The sequence below is a fragment of the Propithecus coquereli genome, unplaced genomic scaffold (assembly GCF_000956105.1).
Source record: "Propithecus coquereli isolate 6110/MARCELLA unplaced genomic scaffold, Pcoq_1.0 Scaffold26, whole genome shotgun sequence".
Classification (NCBI taxonomy): domain Eukaryota; kingdom Metazoa; phylum Chordata; class Mammalia; order Primates; family Indriidae; genus Propithecus; species Propithecus coquereli.
This window is the reverse complement of record NW_012148174.1, coordinates 9,944,178-9,966,160: the sequence shown is the minus strand read 5'-3', so window position 1 is coordinate 9,966,160 and position 21,983 is coordinate 9,944,178. Positions and strand designations below refer to the sequence as shown.

General features: G+C 38.2%; 1 protein-coding gene across 1 annotated transcript in view; it reads left to right on the top strand.

Annotated features, from left to right (window-relative positions):
- Positions 1 to 11,126: 11,126 nt before the first annotated feature.
- Positions 11,127 to 21,983, top strand: part of HPGDS (hematopoietic prostaglandin D synthase) — a 14,608-nt gene continuing 3,751 nt past the window's right edge. Inside the window, 3 exon segments of the mRNA XM_012647160.1 lie at positions 11,127 to 11,259; positions 14,962 to 15,054; positions 17,338 to 17,447. Of these exon segments, the coding sequence (XP_012502614.1) occupies positions 11,127 to 11,259; positions 14,962 to 15,054; positions 17,338 to 17,447 (336 nt within the window).

Below are 21,983 nucleotides of genomic sequence, written 5' to 3'. Positions count from 1 at the left end.
TGACCCAAATAGGTTAGAAGCTGCAAGAGAGACATGGTCTTCCTTTCCTGCCTTCTCAACCCCAGGTTTAACTACTTTAGTTATGCATGTTTTGAGTTTTCCTAAATAACCGGCTGTAAAAAAGAAACTGTTTTATTAAATAAAATATACCAAGATAAAGCAAAACATCCTTGAAGCCAAGTAAGGGAAGTTGTGTGGGCTTCTCCTGGAAACATCCTTCCTTCCCTGCCAACAAAGAAGCCAGAAAAGGAGAAACGTGTTTGTTCGAACACTTCTCCTTTACCAAAATAAATAAAAAGGAACTAGTATGTGGGCTGTTTTTTTAAAAGTTCTATCTGTTTTTCCGTTATGAAAGAGATATGTAATAACCACTGATACTTACCAAGCAGTTATTACTTGCTAAGCGATGCCCTCGGTGATTGAAATGCACAACCTCATATAATCCTTTCAACTCTGAGAAGGAAGAATGCTTGTTATCATCATGTTTTTTATCATAGACAAGGAAACTGGTGCTAAGAGAGGGTCAGGATCGGCCTAAAGTTCCAGAACTCACAGTGGTTGAGATTCCTCTGTGTAGTCATGATTCCAGACTGAAACTCTTAATCACTATATTGTACGACCACATAACTACACAAATAGGAAAATAAAACGAGAATAAAATTGGACTATGACCTACCGTGGGATTTTGAACAGCAGATAGGAATGCCACAGGATTAGTTTTCCGATTAGAAAACTGTTGGAGAAAACGCAAACAGAGTCATTAAATGATAACAGCCCTTCAAATTACTGTGTGGACATTATCATACAAATTGCCACATTTATTCCCAGTTATTTCTCATACAGGGCAATCTGGATGTGCAGAAAGCTCACAAAGGGCATATGACTTGTGTTGGCGAGGAGGGTATTGGGGGGTAACAGCCCATGAAGGGTTTTCGCCTTGCGTTTCCCCCTTTTCCTTCTTCCTGTTCAAGCAGATATACTTGGCTCTGTGCTCATTGGCTCAGGAGAGGATGAAACATAAAGCAGAGTGAAAAATAAAAGTTGCTTGACAACCACTTCTCTTCCTGTTTTTTAGTTCCAAAGCCCAACCACAGCAAAGGAAAGAATGCTTAAGCATAGACTGTCGAAGGGAAATGATCCTCCCTTCAGATGAACTGCTAATAATAGTAATAATCACTTTCAACTCATGGATCTCTAACTATGCATTTGGCACCTATTATCACACATACCCATGTACTCATTTCATCCTCTAAAAGCCCGTGAGGGAGGGGAGAGGAGGGGACGGGTACATTCACACCTAATGGGTGCACTGTGCACGGTCTGAGATGGGCCACGCTTGTAGCTCTGACTTGGGCGGTGGAAAGGCAACGTATATAACCTAAACGTTTGTACCCCTGTAAAATTTTGAAATATTAACAATAAGAAAATAAATTGCAAAACAAGAAAAGCAAGCTATGGAACCATATGAATAGGATTGTTCATTTTGTGAATAATATATCATTTTGTGAACAGTATATTTGTGATAAAAATGGAATGATTTGTTTAGTCTTGAAAATATTCCAATACACAACAGACCATTGTCATCTTTGGGAACTGCAACTGGATGAAGAATGAGCCATCCAGTTTTTACTCTCTATATGCCTCTAATTTTTGGATTTAAAAAAATAACGAACATTTTTGCCCTTTATTGGAACATGTCCTTTGATGTTTCCTGACAACTAGAAGACACGTACAGTTGGTCCTCTGTATCCGTGACTCATGCATCTGTGGATTCAACCAACTCTGGATCGAAAAAATTGCATTTGTTCTGAACATGTACAGATTCTTTTTCCTTGTCATTATTCCCTGAACAATATAGTATAAAAGCTATTTACATAGCATTCACACTGTGTTAGGTTTCATAAGTAATCTAGATATGATTTAAAGTACACAGTCGTGTTCCTCATGACTGTAGTCCCAGCTACTCAGGAGGCTGAGACAGGAGGATCCCTTGAGCCCAGAAGCTCAAGGCTGCAGTGAGCTATGATCCTGCCACTGTCCTCCAGCCTCGGGGACAGAGTGAGACCCTGTCTTTAAAAAAAAAAAAGTATATGGGAGGATGTACCTAGGTTCCATGCGAATATGATGCCATTTTATATCAGGATTTGAACATCCTTGAATGTTGGTATCTGAGGGAGGTCCTGGGGCTGATCCCCCACAGATACGGAAGGACGGCTGTGTCGTAAAAGTGGCACAAGTTAAAATACAGACACTAAAAGCACACTCGAAAATAAAAAAATAATAAAAGCCTATGGGGGAGTTATTAGTAATTATTGTTAGAATGCTCCATGGAGATTTGTTTTCATCTGGTTTTGTTTACTGCTGTATCTCTAGTGTCTAGAACAGGATCTGGCAGAGATTGGATACACATAAGTATTTACGGTTGCATAAACCTCCATCGAAAGATGAAGGAACTGAGACACAGAGAGATTAAGTTACTTGTCCAAAGTGCCACAGCTGGCAGAAGACTGGGAGATTTTGAGCATCCCCACCTGGGCTAGGATGAGCAAAGAGAATCTCTGGTTCCTGAGAACAGAGGAGCTCTGGTACCCTTCTGTGCTGCCATAGAGGAGGTAAGACCACAGAGAGGAGATGGCTTTGTTGGGTATGGGGCAGGCGGAATCTCAGGCAGCATTATAAGTGATTAAACTGGCAGATTTGGGCAAGAAGCTGGCAGAATGAGGATGCCACAGGAGCAGCAGAGAGCTACTGGCATGAAAGCCAGGCACACGAGGACAACGGGTGGCTGCCGGAGACAGCCTGTGTTGATCAGTGACCAAAGATCGGATGACTGCTCCTCCCCTAATACATGGTTTGTTACTTTGTTTCCTCCAGACACAAGAATAGGTTGTAAAGGAGAAAATGGTTACAGAAAATGAGAAAAGTGCCATTTCTTACATACCTGGATTTTTTTTTAACTGAAGTAGTCTCTTATTATACACAGGGCAGCAGCATTATGCAGGGGAGAAATATTAAATGCGTCCTCAGAAGGCCTAGGCTTTAATGCTAGCTTGTCCCATCAAAAATTCATGGGCAATTTATCTAATTTGCCTGTATCCCCGTTTCTTCATCCATAAAATAGGCATTAAAAATGACTGGAGAGAGAACAAAAAGATCTTTTTGAAAATGTAAGTTAAAACTCAGTGAAAGATAAAAACTACATTGTGTTAATTTCATATAGCTCTTACCCCTACTCCATTTGCTCTTGATTTTGACATACATAGTATCTTTTTTGGTGGATAAGGGGCTGCGCTTGTGTCTTCTCAAACTTTTTACAAGCTAAGACTTATATTTATTTTCTTGTATTATGTTTCTATAATAATAAGTGGAGGTCGACATATTTTTCAAAGTTAAAAGCACTTGAGAAATAAGAAATATTACATGATTGATAGGTTGCTATTGCTGCCTATGGGTGTAATTTTCTGGAAGTCAAAAGCCGGCCTGTTGTTAAAATGTTTCATGGATAATCCTCAGGCTTAGTAACGCACAAGCAGGTATTTTGTTGGATCGCTTCACTAAGCTGTCCTACTGTTATAGTTGGAATTACTTCTTGCACTAAGGAGTGAAAAAATAAATTTTTAAGACACATAGGCATTTGGTACTAATTTGTATAAGGATTATCAACAAGATGTACTGGAATCTTCCAATGTGGGGTTTACTTAACCAATATGGCAGCTCCTCTGAGAAAGGAGTATAAATGAAATATACCAGCAGCAAGGCCAATTTAGAGATCTTGCAAAAATGTGAATTCTGGGGAAATATAAATGAGGGCCATTCAAGTCATCAAATATATGTGAGTGCCTATGAGGTGCCTGGCACTTCTCTTAGTATCGAGGAGAAAACAGTAAACTCAACAGTGAAGCGCCTGCTTGTATGGTGTTTTCATTCTACCGGGGGAGACTAAAAACAAACAAAATACACGGTATTGTCAGCCGCTGTGAAGAAGAAACATACAGCAGGTAAAGGATGAGACCGTCTGAGGTGGAGTCTGCCGAGGAGACCCTGTTAAAGGAAGGAAGGAAGCCACGTGCGTATCTGCAAAGCTAATTTAATTGCACTCACTTTTTTTCATTCTCTGGGAGCCTATGGTGTAAGACCTTAAAAATAAAAGAACATGTCTAACAATGGGATCACGTAAGCCTCTATGACCTGGACTTTACCCTGCATGTAAATGTGTTGGGTTATTTATACACAGATGCCCTATAAAATGCCAGGAGTAAGCAGACGTCTTTGCAGCTTGAACTCTTTGGCACGCATATTCCATCTAAGAGATGAAGGAAGGGGTTTAGGTGGAAGTGGTTGTCTCTTCTCTCATTGGCTCGTGACCATCACTTACTCATCATATAAACCCAAGTGCAGCCACAGACCCCAGCACAGAAGGCACTAGAAACTCCACAGAGACACACCACAAGTAAGTGATATTATTGAACTCTATAGAGATAAGAAATGAGATATTCTTTACTCATAACTTCAGGGTTTTATTTTTATTACTGTCATATTCTGTTTGTGACTGAGTGACAGTCTTGTGACCTATTTTCACCATTGGACTCACTCTGACCTTGTTTCGCTTAGAGCCTCTCCATGTATATGACCATGTGGAAACCAAATGGTAATTTTTAAGGAAAATATAGACACAGGAGATTCTGAAAGAGCTCTTCAAGTGGATTTTAACATAGAAAATAGAGTCAATACTGGAGGCAAAATCCTGTCTTCATCAGGGTTTGTAGGTTCTTCTAGAATTTTCCCAAGTGATTTTTCAATGTGTAATGAGGTGAAGAATTACAGTTCATGGTTCTTCACTTTCCCTCTTTCATTCTTCTTTTTTAAAAGTTTACCAGTGTTATTTGTAATATTTGCTATTATTTTAAGGCACATTTTGTTGAAATGTCTCCATGTTCTGCCAAGCATTGCATCCTATCATCATTTGGTTTTAGAGACAGGTAGGGATTTAGCCCAGGCAAGGAATTTAAACTCACGGCTCCCAAAGGATATTTCAGTTATTCCTCTTGCTTAGGCTTTAATGTGAGGCAACCATTTGAAATGATATTTAATTGGCATTTGATAACAAAATAGAGATCCCAGCTTGCCAATTCAAAATTAAACAGCCAGTGGTTGAAATCAGTATCTTACTCAGTTAACAAAAATTCTCCTATTTCTCTATGGTCCTACAGTTTAACTCCAACCTGGCAACTTTTCCAGAACTGACCTAGAAATGTCCAGGGACACTGTGAAATGTGAGAAATCAGCATTCTTTACCACCAACGGTTAGGGGGAAATAAAGTGCTTTTATTTAATGTCAATATATGCAAGAAATTCCTATGTGGACAATAATATCTCACATGACTGCTGTCTGAATCCGATTTTTGCATTTCAAAACAACAGAGTCTATCTACACAATAGGAGTGCAAACATTATTCTCCATGTCACTACATTTTATATAAGCTTATTACTGGACAAGTTAAGAGTGTAAACTCAAAGACAGCCTAAAGCTCAAAGAGCTACTAGCAAATTCACACGTAATCTTTGTTTTTCAAACTCCTAGACTACTGCACAATACTAAGCATGTAAAAAACTATGTCTGAAATTCCCAAGTATGTTTGAATTCCTGATGTCTTTTATTTAAGAGTAAGAGCTTAAGTTGGCCAACATATTGGATTGAATTGTAGAATGCTTAATACTTAATTCCTTATTTGTAAGTTTTCTATTTATCGGAATTACTCCAAAAGTTCTATCTTTTTAACTAAAAAGAGTTCTGCTGAAATCTTTATTAATAAGTTTAGCATAGTAATTTCCTATTAGTCTGTTTTGCCAGAGAGTTGAGTTTGGATTTTTGTCACCTTTCTTTGACAGCAACTAGAATTTTTGAGACTATTTTTTACTGTGCTCTTACAGCAATGTACAGAATTGTCTATAAACTTAGTCAAAATTAAATGGTTTTGTTATGAAAGTTTGTAATTTTATCAATGATCACATTAAAATTGCCTCTGGGATTGAATGCTCCTATATTTTTTGTTGTAAATCAGCTAAAATATGTCAACATTATATACAGTACAAAGAGCTACAAACCCAGGAGAAAGAAAGGAAGTATCCAAGATAGGACTTTTCAAAATCACTATTAACTTCCCTGTAAAATATTTTATTTCCTAACAAGTTTAGCATATGCGGAAGTTTCTATCCAGGGTATTTATTAATCATCCATTCTTTCATGTGTTCTTTGAGATTCTAAATGAGCTTTTTATCTATCTGCTGCCTCAAGAACCTTACGTAACTTTCTTTGAAGTCCAAGGCTAGGGATTAATTATAGGTGTAAAAGAGATCTTCAAGCATGATCAACTTTTTAACTTTATGTTTCTGTATTATTTCAGAAAGTACATGCAGTTTTTCCTACGTGAGATTCTTAACACAGAATTGTTGCCACCCAACCAGTGTCATTTGCCCACTGCCCAAGAGCAGGCCAATACACTGAGACAGCAGGGTTTACAGTAGGGAAAGAGTTTTTAATTCCGCGTAGTGCTAAATGGGGAGACGGGAGGAATTTCTTAAATCTGCCTCCCCGAGAATTTGGGAGACAGGGTTTTAAAGACAGCGCGGTGTAGGCAATTGAGTCTGCTCATTGGCTGGGTTTAGGGTGGAACCATAGGGTTGTAGAAATTGTCTTCTTTGCTGACCAGGTTCTTGGGTGGGGGTCACAAGACCAGTTGGGTCCCTTGGTATGGGACGCTGGTCTGGGTGGGTCAGCTGTTTCCCTGGAATGCGGGACCTGGAAGATATCTCAGAAAATACCCCTGGGTTTCAAAAAGGTGATGTTATCTATGGAGAAAGCTAAGGATCTTTCTGACCACCAACTGCGGGGCTCCAGAGTGGGAATTATAGAGAAGCAAACAGGGGGACAGTGACTAATTATTATCATTACTTCTAGCTAGGCCCTTACCACAGTTCTTGCCTTGCACCCCTTTATCTGTGAAAGCGGTTTCAGAGTGACAGAGGAAGAGTTCAAAAAGGGACCCCAACAAGGAATAAGAGACCAGACTGATCCTGGAATCCTTCTGACAGGATAGTCAAATCATAGCCAAATAACCCAGACGCTATTTCTGGGTATGATGTAAAGTTCGGATCTAATTATGCGTATTTTTCCTCTAGTGTCTCAGAACCATAGTCCAGTCCCATTCTGTGGAAGTAACAGCGTTATTCTCGTTATTCCTGGCATTAAAGAATATGCTTCTATGGGTTCTCCATTATGTAGGATGTCTGCTCTACGTTTGTAGTAGAGACTTTTTATCCAGTTAAGGACGTTTTCTTCTATTCCTAGTTTGTTAAGAGGGTTTTCTTTTTTGCTAACAGTTTTGATCACAAATGAATGATAACTTTATAAAATGCTTTCGTAAGCATTTATTATCTGTTGAGATGATAGTATGATTTATGGTTTTTCTCTTATCTATTAATGGAGTTTATTATACAGATGGATGTTTTGATGTAACATCTTTCATTCCTGGGATACACAGAAAATATAATTTTGCAAATAACTACAGGAATGTCATGTACAAGCACAGTTTCATTAATGAGTCACAACTGTTGAAAGGATATTCTAAAAGATAAGTATTTGTCAGATGTTCATGGACCTCTGCCAAATCTTAGATTTAAAGATACGTTTACAGAGAAATATAGATAGCTACCAACCTATGCTGAGACGTTTTAAATGTCTTCTTTATTTGAGTACAATATAAAATAGCATGATTCTGTAAATTAACAACAACAAAAAACAACCCCTTTTGGCTAGGCATGGTGGTTCACACCTGTAATCCAAGAACTCTGGGAGGCCAAGGAGGGAGGATTGCTTGGGCTCAGGAGTTCCAGATCAGCCTGAGCAAGAGTGAGACCCTGTCTCTACTAAAGATAGAAGAATTAGGCGGGTGTCGTGGTGTGCCTGTAGTCCCAGCTACTCAGGAGGCTGAGGCAGGAGGATCGTGTGAGCTCAGGAATTTGAGGTTGCAGTGAGCTACCATGACGCCACTGCACTCTACCCAGGGCAACAGAGTGAGACTCTGTCTCAGAAACAAAACAAAATGAAAACACAAACAACCCTTTTGTTTTCATACAAAATTCAGGAAGTGGACCCTGATATTTACGTAGTATTGAAATGAGAAAAAGCTGTGTGTTGAATTTTGAATGCTGGTCATAATGGATGTATATGCATCTAAACCCATACGTTTATAAGGAAAATATATATAATTTTTTGTGCTATGGAAACATTGACTATGCCAACAAAAGTCAAAAAATTTATATAAAATGCTTTTCAAACACAAACTGCAGTGAAAATGACACTCTCCACTCAGTAGGCTTTTTTCTTTTGAGATTGAAAACAAATATGTCAAGAAATTATAACAATTATGTTTTCTATTTCCTAGATAAGAATGATCCCTTAATTATGATCACATAAAATATTTTTTTTTTTTTCAGAAGGAACTTACTTTACAGTTTTTATTTATGATTTTCATGCTTTCTTATCTTTCCCACCATTTATGTCTAAGCTGGACATTCCTAAGTAACTTGGAAAATAGTTCCATTGTTCTGATGGGCACTTCATTTAGGCCTCCAAATTTGAGCTCCATTCTATGTATGTTTCTCCCCCAAAGAAATCTGGGGCTGTAAATTGTGGAATTTTTATTAGTTTAGTCAATTCTCTCTTGAGAGAACATTTCCCCACATATTCATTATATATGTCTGGTGTGTGCCACATGTCCCTTGGGGGGACTGGACTGGCAAATGTAAGTGAGGCAGGACACAGAACGGTTGGGGGTGGCTCTCTGTTTCTAACAGGGACAGCCAGTTTCACTCCACAACATCTGGACGTGGAAACCAGGGCCAGAGAAATAGATTTGCTGAGAATTGCCGTCACTGTCATTTGCTGAACTTGGGACAGTCTAGATAGGCAATCGGACAGTTATTTCCAGATCATCCTCTCCCTGGGTAGACTCCAGGAATATATGAACTTGAGGCCAGAACTCGGCAACCTAGAATTTTATGATTTATGATATGTTTGACCTTTTGTGTGACGTGATTTCTGATGGAACTTTGTTTTGAGGCTTGAGCTCAGCTTTTCTTTTTATCTAATATTCCATTAATATTCTTGGAAAGACTGCCTTAACAGAGAATAAAAGATTTAAAATCAACGCTTTAGGCCGGGCGCGGTGGCTCATGCCTGTAATCCAGCACTCTGGGAGGCCAAGGCGGGCGGATTGTTTGAGCTCAGGAGTTCGAGACCAGCCTGAGTGAGAGTGACACTCCCGTCTCTACTAAAAAGGGAAAGAAATTAGCTGGGAAACTAAAAATATATAGAAAAAATTAGCCGGGCATGGTGGCGCATGCCTGTAGTCCCAGCTACTCGGGAGGCTGAGGCAGGAGGATCGCCTGAGCCCAGGAGTTTGAGGTTGCTGTGAGCTAGCCCAGGCAACAGAGTGAGACTCTGTCTCAAAAAAAAAAAATAAATAAATAAAATCACCACTTTAAATGAATAATTGTCATTATCTGTTTTTATTCATTTAGTTACTATAATTATTATTTATCTTTAGTGTGTGGTCTTCACGGCATTTATTATTATTGACTATACAATAAGAGTTCAAAGTTATTGTTACCAATGCTATTAATAATAATTATTATTACCAATACTAATGATTATTGAGTTTTAGCGTTGCGCTCTGTACCTTACATGAATTGCCTCATTGATCTCCAAATCCATATTAGTATTCCTATTTTATACAAAGTGGGCTTTGAAATTCAGGGAGATTTTATTAACTAGCCCAGCAACTAAGTGGAAGAATTGTTTTTCCTTTTTTTTCCATTTTTATTTATATTTTTATTATTCCCCACCTGCTGTTTTGCTATGATAAGTGGAAGAATTGAATTTCAAATGAAAATGTTTCTTTCTCAGTTGCCTGATCATTGTAATAACATTACAATACATTCTACTATAAGTACTTAAAATCATTAACTGTTTATAAACAATGAAAGCGAAATGAAATAAATCACCAAAAACTCACGAAATTATAATGACCTAACTAATATAGCTGGTATCAGCAAACTTTCTGAAATGTAAGATAAGTTTAGTTCCTTCCTCTACAGGAAATGGAGGAAGACTGTCCCATCCCAGCAAAGGTCCCTAGATGGGGTGCGTTTGTGTGGTGCATGCAACCCAGTAAAACCCAGCAAGCAGCATGGATGCAGGAAGAGAGGACTCACAGCAAGGTTTCCCCAAGACTTTTTTTTGGGGGGACAGAGTCTCACTCTGTCACCCTGGGTAGAATGCAGTGGCATCAGCCTAGCTCACAGCAACCTCAAACTCCTGGGCTCAAGCGATCCTCCTGCCTCAGCCTCCCGAGTAGCTGGGACTACAGGCATGCGCCTCCATGCCTGGCTAATTTCTATTTTTAGTAGAGACGGGGTCTCGCTCTTGCTCAGGCTGGTCTCGAACTCCTGACCTCAAGCAATCCACCTGTCTCTGCCTCCCAGAGTGCTAGGATTACAGGTGTGAGCCACTGTCCCCAGCCTTCCCCAACCTTTGATGCCTAGAGGGAAAGGCCACCGGTGAGGGGAGAGAGGGGGTGACGGGTCAACAGGGACATGGTTCACATTCCTCTTGCATGTGCCTTGCCCTGACAGTTCCTCCACAGCTGTCCTCACAACCTCTGAGCTGTGTCACTAGAGCAAACAAGTCAGACATAATGTCAAACACCACACAGTAAAGTGACTAAAAACAGGGCAAAACATCTTAAAATGGAAAGTTTTTTTACTCCATCCTCTGAAGGTTTGTGTGTAATAATACCCTCTTAATCATTTCGTTATTTCACTGGAATGTTCCAACTCACATAGCAGGAGAGAGAGAAGGAGAGACATGATCTTATTTATATCGTTTTCCCATATGTTATTAGATAGTGATTTATAATTTTGGTTTTGAAATATCCTCTATTATCTCCAGTTATCTCAAGAGACACCATAAAGTTTTCCCAAAAAGTCCCCAAAGGCAGATTCTGAGACATCTCTAGAGGGCTGTTAAAGCAATCCCTCCCTTTTTCTCTTTCCAGAATCGCACCATGCCAAACTACAAACTCACTTATTTCAACATGAGGGGGAGAGCAGAAATTATTCGTTACATATTTGCTTATTTGGACATAGCGTATGAAGACCACAGAATAGAACAAGCTGACTGGCCTGGAATTAAATCAAGTAAGTAGCACCAATAATGGTTCATGAAAATGTAGGGAGAATGTGCTTTCACAACGTTTTGTTTTTCCTCAGATGAAAAAAATGAATGTTTATGAATGTCACATAGTTTTAAATTGAGAAGCAGCACTTCAGGTAAACTAAATAAATGCTCTGTAACCCAGCAATTTTCCTATTAGAGGTGAAACTACAAATCTCACAGAAAGAGAATGGAAAGATACACCAGTGTAAAGCTTTATAAGATGTATTATTGTCTCGACTTTATAGTTGGGGTAGCTGAAGTGCTCAGAGTTTAGGTAATTTTTCCAGTCTCACAACCTTACCAAGTAGAGCTGAGTTTCAAACCCAGGTCAATTTAATACCAAGCCCGAGTTATAGGCACCAGACAATGCCAATAGCAAATACTACTACGATAATCGGTATATTAACAATAAATTGCCATGTGCCTCTTGGAAGCATGAGTTTCTTAGGGGCAAGTCATTGCCCCTACAATCACTCTTTTTCTTAGCAGAGACCTCTTCTCTGTTGGGACAGAGTATCTGATTTCCTATCTTCATGAAATTTTACCATGAATATCCAAATGTTTCTTCCGGTATCCGAATTTGTACGTGGAATTTTAAGAGGGTGAACACAGAATAGGTGAACATTGATTTTATCCACTAATTTATTAGGCGAAGATGAATAGCAAGGTGCAGGCAGGGATATTACATATCACAAACTTTGCCTTTTAGCTTTTCAATATAAGTTCTTTGGGTGTCTCCTACCCTAGTCTACCTTGACTTCTCATTATGTTATTGAAAATGGAATTTCTGCATCTTCTTAATATTTTCATAGGTTCTTAGAGTTGAAAGGGATCTTAAAGTTCGTGATGGTTAGGATATAGTTTCAAATGATTTAATAGACGGAGACCCAACATATAATTGTCTTAAAGTGGACAGAAATTTCATTTGCATGAGAACTCAAGTTGGTATAGTGATTTTGCTCCATGAAGTTGTCAAAGCTTTGGCTTCTTCTTCCTTGTTGATCTGCTAATTAGTTGTCTTACTTACACGTTGTAAGATACTTCACTCTCCTTCCACTCTCTAGCTCGTGGCAAGTGCAAAGGATGGAGGCGGCATATACCTTCCTTTTAACAGCATGAGCAGGAGGTTGCATATGTCACTTGGCAGGAACTTAGTCACGTGGTCACATATCACTGCAAAGGAAGCTGGGAAATGTTGACTTTATTGTGGATAACCATTTGTCCAGCTAAAACTCCGGGGTTTTTTTACTTTGAGAAAAAGGGGAAAAACAGGTACTAAGAAGCAGTTTCCATTACGGATGGTACTTGGTCTAATCTGCCATCCAGTTCAGCAATGCTCTTTAACATTTGAAATTCTTCACGATGTCCCTTCTGCTGGATCCTAGAACTGAATCTCCATTCGACGCATTCCATCACTGGATATTTTATTAATAAGTTCTTCCTGGAGAAAGGAAGATTGTGCGCATGTGTATACATTTTCTCTTTCCTAAAACTTTTTTCTCTCCTTTAATAACATTAAAGCACTTTTTCAACAAGGTAAAAGCCCATAAGGACAAAGAACTAAAGCTTGCATGTGAATACGATAGTCTGGAAGCAATTAATAGAAAGCAGGCCAAAGAATGGTCAAGTGCCTTAGTAGGCCCGTAAGCTCAAATGAGGCTGGAGGAGGAGAAGGCAAGCTGAATCACCCCAGAGACCCTGAAAAAGGCTCAGGAATTAGTAGCAGCACATAACTCGAAAAGTTGAGCTAACAGAGGATTGACTGGAAGGATGTGAAGAAGTGTGACCACCAGATCCCTTCACGTCCCTGGAAGAAGCGTGGAGGTTACTCTCAGGAGAGGATGGACCCGAGGATTCTAGGACAACAGGCATGTCTGAAGACACAATGCTGTAATAAAGATCAGATTAAATGGAAGTCTAGAAACTAAATGGTGAGACCCATACGCCTTTTCCCCTGGTCTACAATCAGAACGCTGCAACCAGGTTAAAATCCCTCAGGCAAAAACTGTAGACATTCTCTCTGGGGAGGCTGACCAGCTGAAGAGAAATGTCTAACAGATACTGAACGAGGGAGGTTTCTCAATGAAATGGGCCAGTTAGCTTTTAGTTCTTTGCCCTTTAAAACAGGAAAAGCAAGCCAAAAATCAATAGATATTTGAGAGCAGTCTCTACTATGAAATAGATCTAAACGAAGCAGCAGGGAATAAAAGCCAGTTCTGAGGAAACCAAGATGATTTAGCAAAAAAAAACTTCCAAAATGTTACAAAATCCTCAGAAAGCTAAGAGAATATATTAGCTCTTCTAATGAAACAAGAACAGGCTGCTATAAAAAGGAATGTTTAGAGACAAATTGTTCTTGAAAATAAGATGATAAAAAAATAAGGAAATCCCCCAGAAAAATACAATAGGGCAAAAAATGGAAAATGAAATGAGAAAGAATAAGGAAAACTGAGGCTCAGTTGGCTTAGCAGGTCCAACTTCCAAATAAATTCTGAGAAGAAAGAACAGAAAATGCTGGTTGAGGATGCGGAGAAAAAGGTACTGCTGGACACTGTTGATCAGAATGTAAATTAGACAGTCGTTATGGAAAACATTATGGAGGTTTCTCAAAAAACTAAAATAGAACTATCATATAATCCAGCAATCCCACTACTCGGCATTTAATCCAAAGGAAAAGAAATCAGTATATCAAACAGATACCTGCATCCCCATGTTTATTGCAGCACTATTCACAATTGCCAAGATATGGAATTAACCTGTTTATCAACGGATGAGTGGATAAGGAAAATGTGGTACGTATACACAATGGAATACAATTCAGCCATAAAAAATGAAATTCTGTCATTTGCAGCAACATGGATGGAACAGAAGGCCATTATGTTAAGTAAAAGAAGCCAGGCACAGAAAGAAAAATATCACATGTTCTCACTCAAATGCAGGAGCTAAAAAAGTTGACCTCATGGAAATAGAGAGTAGAATGATGGTTACCAGAAGCTGGGAAGGCTGGGTAGGAGGATAAAGAGAGGTTAGTCAGTAAGTATAAACATGAAGTTAGATAGAAGGAATCAGTTCTAGTGTTTGATAGCACAGTAGGGTGACTATAGTTAACAATAATCTATTGTATATTGCAAAATGGCTAGAAGATTGGAAATGTTCCCCATACAAAGAAATGATAAATGTTAGCTTACCATGATTTGATCCTTCTACATTGCAGGAATGTATCAAAATATCACATGTATCCCACAAATAGGTGTAATGATTATGTATCAATTTAAAAAAGATTATGGCTAAATTCCTTATCATAACTCAATATGGTTTTTAATAATAATTATTGTGATCTGTGATTGAGGCCACAAAAATTAACAAAACTTGAAAAGTTTTTAAAAAGTTAAATGGTTCGTATATCAGGGAATCGTGTAGTATGTCGTATCACTGTAAACCTGGGTTTTAGATCCACTCTGTCACTAACTTTACAGCAGGTTTTCTAACATCTTTTTTTTTTTTTTTACCTTAGAAAATGTAAAGATTCCACTAGAGATTGTCAAGTGTCCCTCTAAGAATAAATATTTAAGAATTCCATGACTTTAAGATCATGCTTTGTTTCTATAATTATCTGTAAAAATGGAAGTATTATAACTCCTGGTTTTGTTATGAAGTTGATTCTTTGCTCATTTTCGTTTAAGCTCTTCCATTTGGCAAAATCCCCATTTTGGAAGTCGATGGACTCATCCTCCACCAGAGCCTCGCAATAGCGAGATACTTGACGAAAAACACAGGTAACGCGTTTATTGTGTTTAAGATTTTTGATAACTGAAAAAAGTATGTGATATGTCTTCAATACTCATTAAATAACCCAATTATTGACCACTATAGCACAAATAAGAATGGAATGAAATACTAGAAAAGTATCAATGTGCCATCTGTATCAATTTCACTTTCCATGACCCTACGGACAATCAGACAATCTTATTTCATATTGCCTCCTGCTCCTTCTGCCCCAAACCTCTTTGCCCCTCAAGACCTTTTTGGAACTTTACTGAAAAATTAGACAGGTGTGTCTCAACCCAAACTTTTGCTAGTATGTGTATTATAAATTATCGGAGAAAATTAGTTAGCAGGAAATACATACGGCATATGGAGGTTGAAATTCCTTAGATTATTAAAATCATGTACTCAAAGATGTCCTTCATTCAAATTATGTTGAAAAAAATAGAAAGGGAGTTTTGTCTCCACTGAGTGCCATCTGAGGCATCTTTGTGCAGGCAGTTGGCTTCTATATTGTTTTGTTAGCATCTGCACCCATGACATTGACGAGAAACAATAGAAAACGTTCTTGTCTTTGCCCAATGCCTTTTCTCCCATCCCATGCTCACTGTCTTCTTTCTCACCTCTTACTCTTCCCACATTCTGTTCGAGTCAAAAGCTACTTTTGGCTTCTTTTAAAGCTGTTTTCTTTCTAATCAATCTGTCGGATCACCTTTTTCCCAACCCTGTCACCCCCCCACCACCGCCACTGTTATTTAAGCCATAGACACATGATTAGTGCACAAATAAAATACACCGTAATTACTAGACTCCCATTTTTGGAACAAGGTAACAGATGTTAAAAATACAAAAATTTGTGTTACACTAACACATTTCAACAAATGAAGGTTTTTGGAAGTTTAGAAGTTTGGAAGTCAACGGAGAAGATTTATCACTATGGAAATTAGGCTTTGAGGTGAAAATGACATTTGAGTTGAGCCTGAAAAGGATACCTAGAATTTCAAGAGGAAGACTTGAACCTGGGCAGTGTGAGGAGTGAGGAGAGCGTGTGATAGAATTCTAAAGACTTTTCAAAGTCAGAAAGAAGAATCAACTTTTGAATATCACACACAAAAAATATGGTTTACAGAGGAACTCTCAATCATTCAAGCATTTTCTTTCACTTTTAACAGCTTTGTTGAGCTATAATTTAGACACAATTCACCCATTATCAGTATACAGTTCCTTGATTTTTAGTAAATTTATACAGTTGTACAAAAGCAATCCATTTTAGAATATATGCTGAAGCATTTTAAATTGACATCAGTGAGAAAATATTTAGGAAGGCCAATGATTTATTAGCAAAAATAATGATTAAAAATGACAGGGAAGAAAAAAAACCTTTATTATTTTAAACGTTTAGTCTCTAGGCAGAAAACAAATGCTCCTGATAAAAAATTGTCTGCAAAAATAAAAATAATTTTGATGAAATAGGCCAGGCACGGTGGCTCACGCCTGTAATCCTAGCTCTCTGGGAGGCCGAGGCGGGCGGATTGTTTGAGCTCAGGAGTTTGAAACCAGCCTGAGCAAGAGCGAGACCCTGACTCTACTAAAATTAGAAAGAAATTATTGGACAACTAAAAAAAATATATAGAAAAAATTAGCCGGGCATGGTGGCGCATGCCTGTAGTCCCAGCTACTGGGGAGGCTAAGGCAGGAGGATGGCTTGAGCCCAGGAGTTTGAGGTTGCTGTGAGCTCGGCTGACGCCACGGCACTCACTCTAGCCCGGGCAAAAGATCGAGCCTCTGTCTCAAAAAAAAAAAAAAAAAAAATTTGATGAAATAAATTATAATATATTACAGGTTATTTATTGTAGTTTTGCTTGTATTAGCAAAAGATTGGGAACAAAGTTAATCAGTTGAGGCTAGATAAATAAATTGTGGTACATCTACTTCAAAGAATCCCATGTAGCTGAAAAAAAGACCAAGGACGCCCTTTTTAGGTACTTGTAAAGAAAGGTCTACAGGGTACATGTGGGGAGGGGGCAGATCTAGTGGGATATATATTCTTATTTGCTTGTGTTTTCATGAAGAAACAATGGAAGAACATATAAGAAACTAATAAAAGTGGTTACTAATAAGAGAGGTAGGTAGGAAACAAAATGAGGTCGATGGGGCAGAGGTGGAAACTAGTCTTCACTGGATATTGTTTTATATTGCTTGACATTCAGTCATATGAATACACTGTTAAACACCAAAGTTTTCATATAGTAAATTAAATTGAACATATTGGTGGGCCTCTCTCTATTCCATAGATTTGGCTGGAAAAACAGACACGGAACAATGTCAAGTTGATGCCATTGTGGACACACTGGACGATTTCATGTCACGTTTTCCTTGGGCAGAGAAAAAGCAAGATATAAAGGTAATGTGATCAATTTGCCATGACTGGTATTCATCATACACCACTTGCCAGACATTGTTGTAGGTGCTTTAAAAGGTCCTTTTTATCAAAGCAACATGTACATATAGATTTAAAATATCTAATTATTTTAAAAAGTTGAAAACAAAGTACAACTCCCTGCTCTACCCCTTCCCATGAACCCCTCCCCATATGCGATCCTCTTTTTTAATCCATTTAGCTGCTCCTTAAGGATTTACACCTCTCCATATTTCTATACATATTTCTATAGGATGTGTAAATGTAGCTTTCTTTGACCCATTTTTGAACAGTTTCTATGGACTTCTTATGATAGTATAAGTTGAACATTCCTAATCAAAATGCTCCAAAATAAAACCCAAAACTTTCTGAGCACCAACATGATTCCACCAGCGAAAAATTTCACATATATACACTTAACAAAAAATTTATTTCTTGCAAAAAATTATTTAAAATATTGTACAAAATTACCTTCAGGCCATGTGTATAAGGTTTATGTGAAACGTAAATGAACTCTGTGTTTCGACTTAGCTCCTGTCCCCCAGACATCTCATTACATATGTGCAAATATCCCAAGATCTGAAAAAATTCAAAATGCAAAAACTTCTGGTCCCAAGTATTTTGCATAAGGGATACTCAACCTGTAATAAAAATTCATCTCTTACACAGTCATCCTCTCTGCTTCCCTTTTCCAAGCTCCCAATATAGTGGTATTAAAATGTTTGGTTAAGTCCATAGTTAGTTATTACATTATTATGCTTATGCAAATATTATACAGACTGTGCATTGTAACATACTTTAGTAATATTTCCTTTTTCACTCTTCCTCCTCAAAGTTAGTAGCTGCCTTTTCTCTTTTTCTTTTTACTTTTATTGCCAAATCTTCCCACACTATCCAATAGCTTGCCAATATGATTTTCCACAAGGTTAGTGACATCAGATCATCCACTGTTTCCAATATATTCTTGGAGCTATCTGGCTTGGAGACCTCCATTCTCCTTTCTGGTACTTTCTACGTTTTCTGCACAGCTGTTACCATCACACTTCCCTTCATCGTCATTGCAATGATGCTGTTCTATGGAGCTGCAGTCCTGTTTGCTGGATGCTGTCCTCTTCCTTCATCTACTCCATTGTTTATTTGGGGCACATCCTCTCGTATTCCAAAAGTTAGGATTAAGGTTTGATGACGGACGGTATGGATGTGTCTACCTTGTGAGTCACACTACTTCCTTCTGGTGTGGTTGCCCTGGACATTTGGTGCATACTTGTCATCCTGGGATATTATCATCCTGGTTGTTTCTTTTCATCTTTCCTGGGTTCATTCTCCTGTTTTCTGTCCTTTTTTTTTTTTTTTGTGGAACAATCCTCCAATAGCTTACCAACCATAGGAAATAAAAGTCTGGGGCCTTATTTGTCTACAAATGTTTTTATTTCATCCTCATACTTGTTTCATAGCATGGCTGGGTATAGAATTCTATGTTGAAAGTAATTTTTCATTAGTATTTGGAAGACATTATCTATGGTCTTTTAACTGTTGAGAAGTTTGAATCCAATCTAATTATCGTATGTGACCTATACTGTTCCACTCTGAAAAGATGATAGAGGTGGCAAGTGTGCCACCTCCCAGAGGAAAATATTCTTTGAATATTTATGGTAATTAACATTCTATCTTTGCATTAGAGTAACAATGCTCTTACATACCACCTACTTCAAAAAAAAATTTCATAAGACAGAACAATCCAATAAATCATATGGAGAATGTGTTGCAGAAACATTGCTGATAGCTACAGACTGTCTAATTATTAATAACAAGCAAGACCTGGTTATACAACGAAAACTGCACAATTCAGCTCTTAGTCTCTCGGTAGTGGGTTGCATTGCTGCCACCTTGTGGTCAGGCGAAATTTTCAAAGGCAGAATATTTATGTAGTTAAGATGGACAGTGAAAATATTCTTGTTATATGTGCTTTAAAAATCTATCAAATACAGACAATAACTACAGATGTTTCAGTATTTGTTGCTAACAATTCCATTTCCGATAAAAAAAAATTTAAAGGCAGCCGGGAGCAGTGGCTCATGCCTGTAATCCCAGTGCTTTGGGAGGCTGAGGTGGGAAGATTGCTTGAGGCCATGAGTTTGAAACCAGCCTGGGCAACATAGCAAAACCCTGTCTCTACAAAAAAATAAGAAAAATTAGCTTGGCAGGGTGGCATGCATCTGTAGTCCTAGCTACTTGGGAGGCTGAGGTGGGAAGATTGCTGGAGTCCTGAAGTTGGAGGCTGCAGTGAGCTCCGATGACACCACTGCACTCCAGCCTGGGTGACAGAGTGAGACCCTGTCTCTAGAAATAAATAAATAAAGGCAATATATGTTTTTGGACATTGGTCTCCATGACAATCCTTGAACTTATCATTAGCGTTATCTTGGTTATTCAATGTATCTGTGGCTCAGCTTCCTCATCTTAAGAACAGGGTGGGGATGGAGGATGAGGATTGAGGGAATTCTAATGCTCTGCTTCTAATATGAAATGATTTGGTAGCATGCACTTGAAAATAATGCTTTGGAGATATACACAAACCTCCCTTAACCCCTAGAAGTCATTTGTTACAAGACTATAGCAACAATTTCTTAGAGCAAAAAAAATCTCCTGCTCTATAACTCTGTGAAAGAAGAGGTAGGAAATTTCTGAGTTCACCACGTATAATCAGGAAACTTTTTTTTTTTTTTTTGAGATAGGGTCTTGCTCTTGTTGCCCAGACTAGAGTGCAGTGGCATCATCATAGCTCGCTGTAGCCTCTACCTCCTGGGATCTAGTGACCCTCCAGCCTTGGCCTCCCAAGTAGCTGGGACTGCAGGCACGCACCACCACACCCAGCTAATTTTTGTATTTTTTGTAGAGACAGGGTCTCACTATGTTGCTCAGGCTAGTCTCGAACTCCCTGTCTCAAGTGATCCTCCTGCCTTGGCCTCCTAAAGTGTTAAGATTACAGGCGTGAGCCACTGTGCCCAGCCCAGGAAACATATTTTTAAAAATATGCATCTGCAAAACAATGATGTATAATCAAATTTCCTCTTCTTTATATTATTTTGGTGTTCTTTAAAATGAACCTTAAACAATAACGGTTACGCTGTCTGTTAGTGTACTTTTCATTATACTGAAATAATTCGCCATACTTGTAAAGAGAACCTGGGCTAAAGGATAAGCCGATAACACAGGATAGTATGATAGTTTTATTTGGCACTGCATATACACAACACCGGTGTACCTGAAGCTGTGGAAGTGCACATTAGAAGAACAGCCTTCCCCAGGCACGCACACTGGAGTTTTTGAAAAGCCATCCAGAAGCCACACCCTGTGCCATTCAACTACCTGGTGTTTCTAGCTCTTCCAGGAAAGCCAAGTTGGCCATTACAGTACTTGCAACATGCTGAGCTGAGCTGTGGAAAGTGTCACGTGGTTCTGGGCCCGCTGCCCTTCATTCAGCTCACAAAATCCGTGTAAGCAGCAGCAGTATTCACACTTACGTTTTATTTAAAACTATGAACATTTTAACCATAGACTACCTTACGTAAGGAGCATAAAGTCAAAATAATGACCAACTTTCTAAGCTTCAGTTTATAGATCTGGCAAACATATGTAAGGACAGGTTGAATATCCCTCATCCAAAATGTTTGGGACCAGAAGTGTTTTGGATGTGAGATTTTTTTTTTTCAAATTTTGGAATATTTGCATCATACTTACTGGATCCAAATTCAGACATCCAAAATCCGAAATGCTCCAATGAACAATTTCCATTGAGTGTCATGTCAGAGTTCAAAAAGTTTCTTATTTTGAAGCATTTTCAATTTTGGATTAGGGATATTCAACCTGTAGGTAATGAGGCCTTTCGAAACTGTACTCTATGAATATAAGGCATTATGTTATGGTAATCTAAATCATCTAGCTAAGTCATAATCATAACAGGAAGTAAATCAGCAAATTGGTGAGGTCGTTAGCCACTGTCTGACTTGTCTTAATAAAGGTTGGATTTCATTATACGTCACTTATACGTATTACTAAGTGATATATAAATAGTTTATATTTTTGAGTTTGGCTAATATTTCATAATCAAGACTCAGACCAGCCAAAATTTTTATATATAAAGAAACACTTCTTATAAAGAAAGAGGACATGAATAAATTCTTTGGTCTTCAGAGCTTTAAGTAATGAAAACCATTTTTAAAAATGGATGTTTTACATATTGTTTTATATATTTTTTCCTAAGGATATTAATATTTGGTTTATAATATTAGTTACATAATATATCAAGGGGTTAAACTGGATGACACATTTCATATGATATTCAAGGTTGACAAATCTCTTACACAGTGGCAGGCCAAAGAGGGGAATACATACAGAGAAATACAAAAAATACATAATGATTCATTAGGATACTATCTGTTAAATGCAATGATGAAATGACTAATTGCCAAACTGGAGGAGTGTAGTCTTATAAAATAAAATGAATGTCTTTACTTTCAG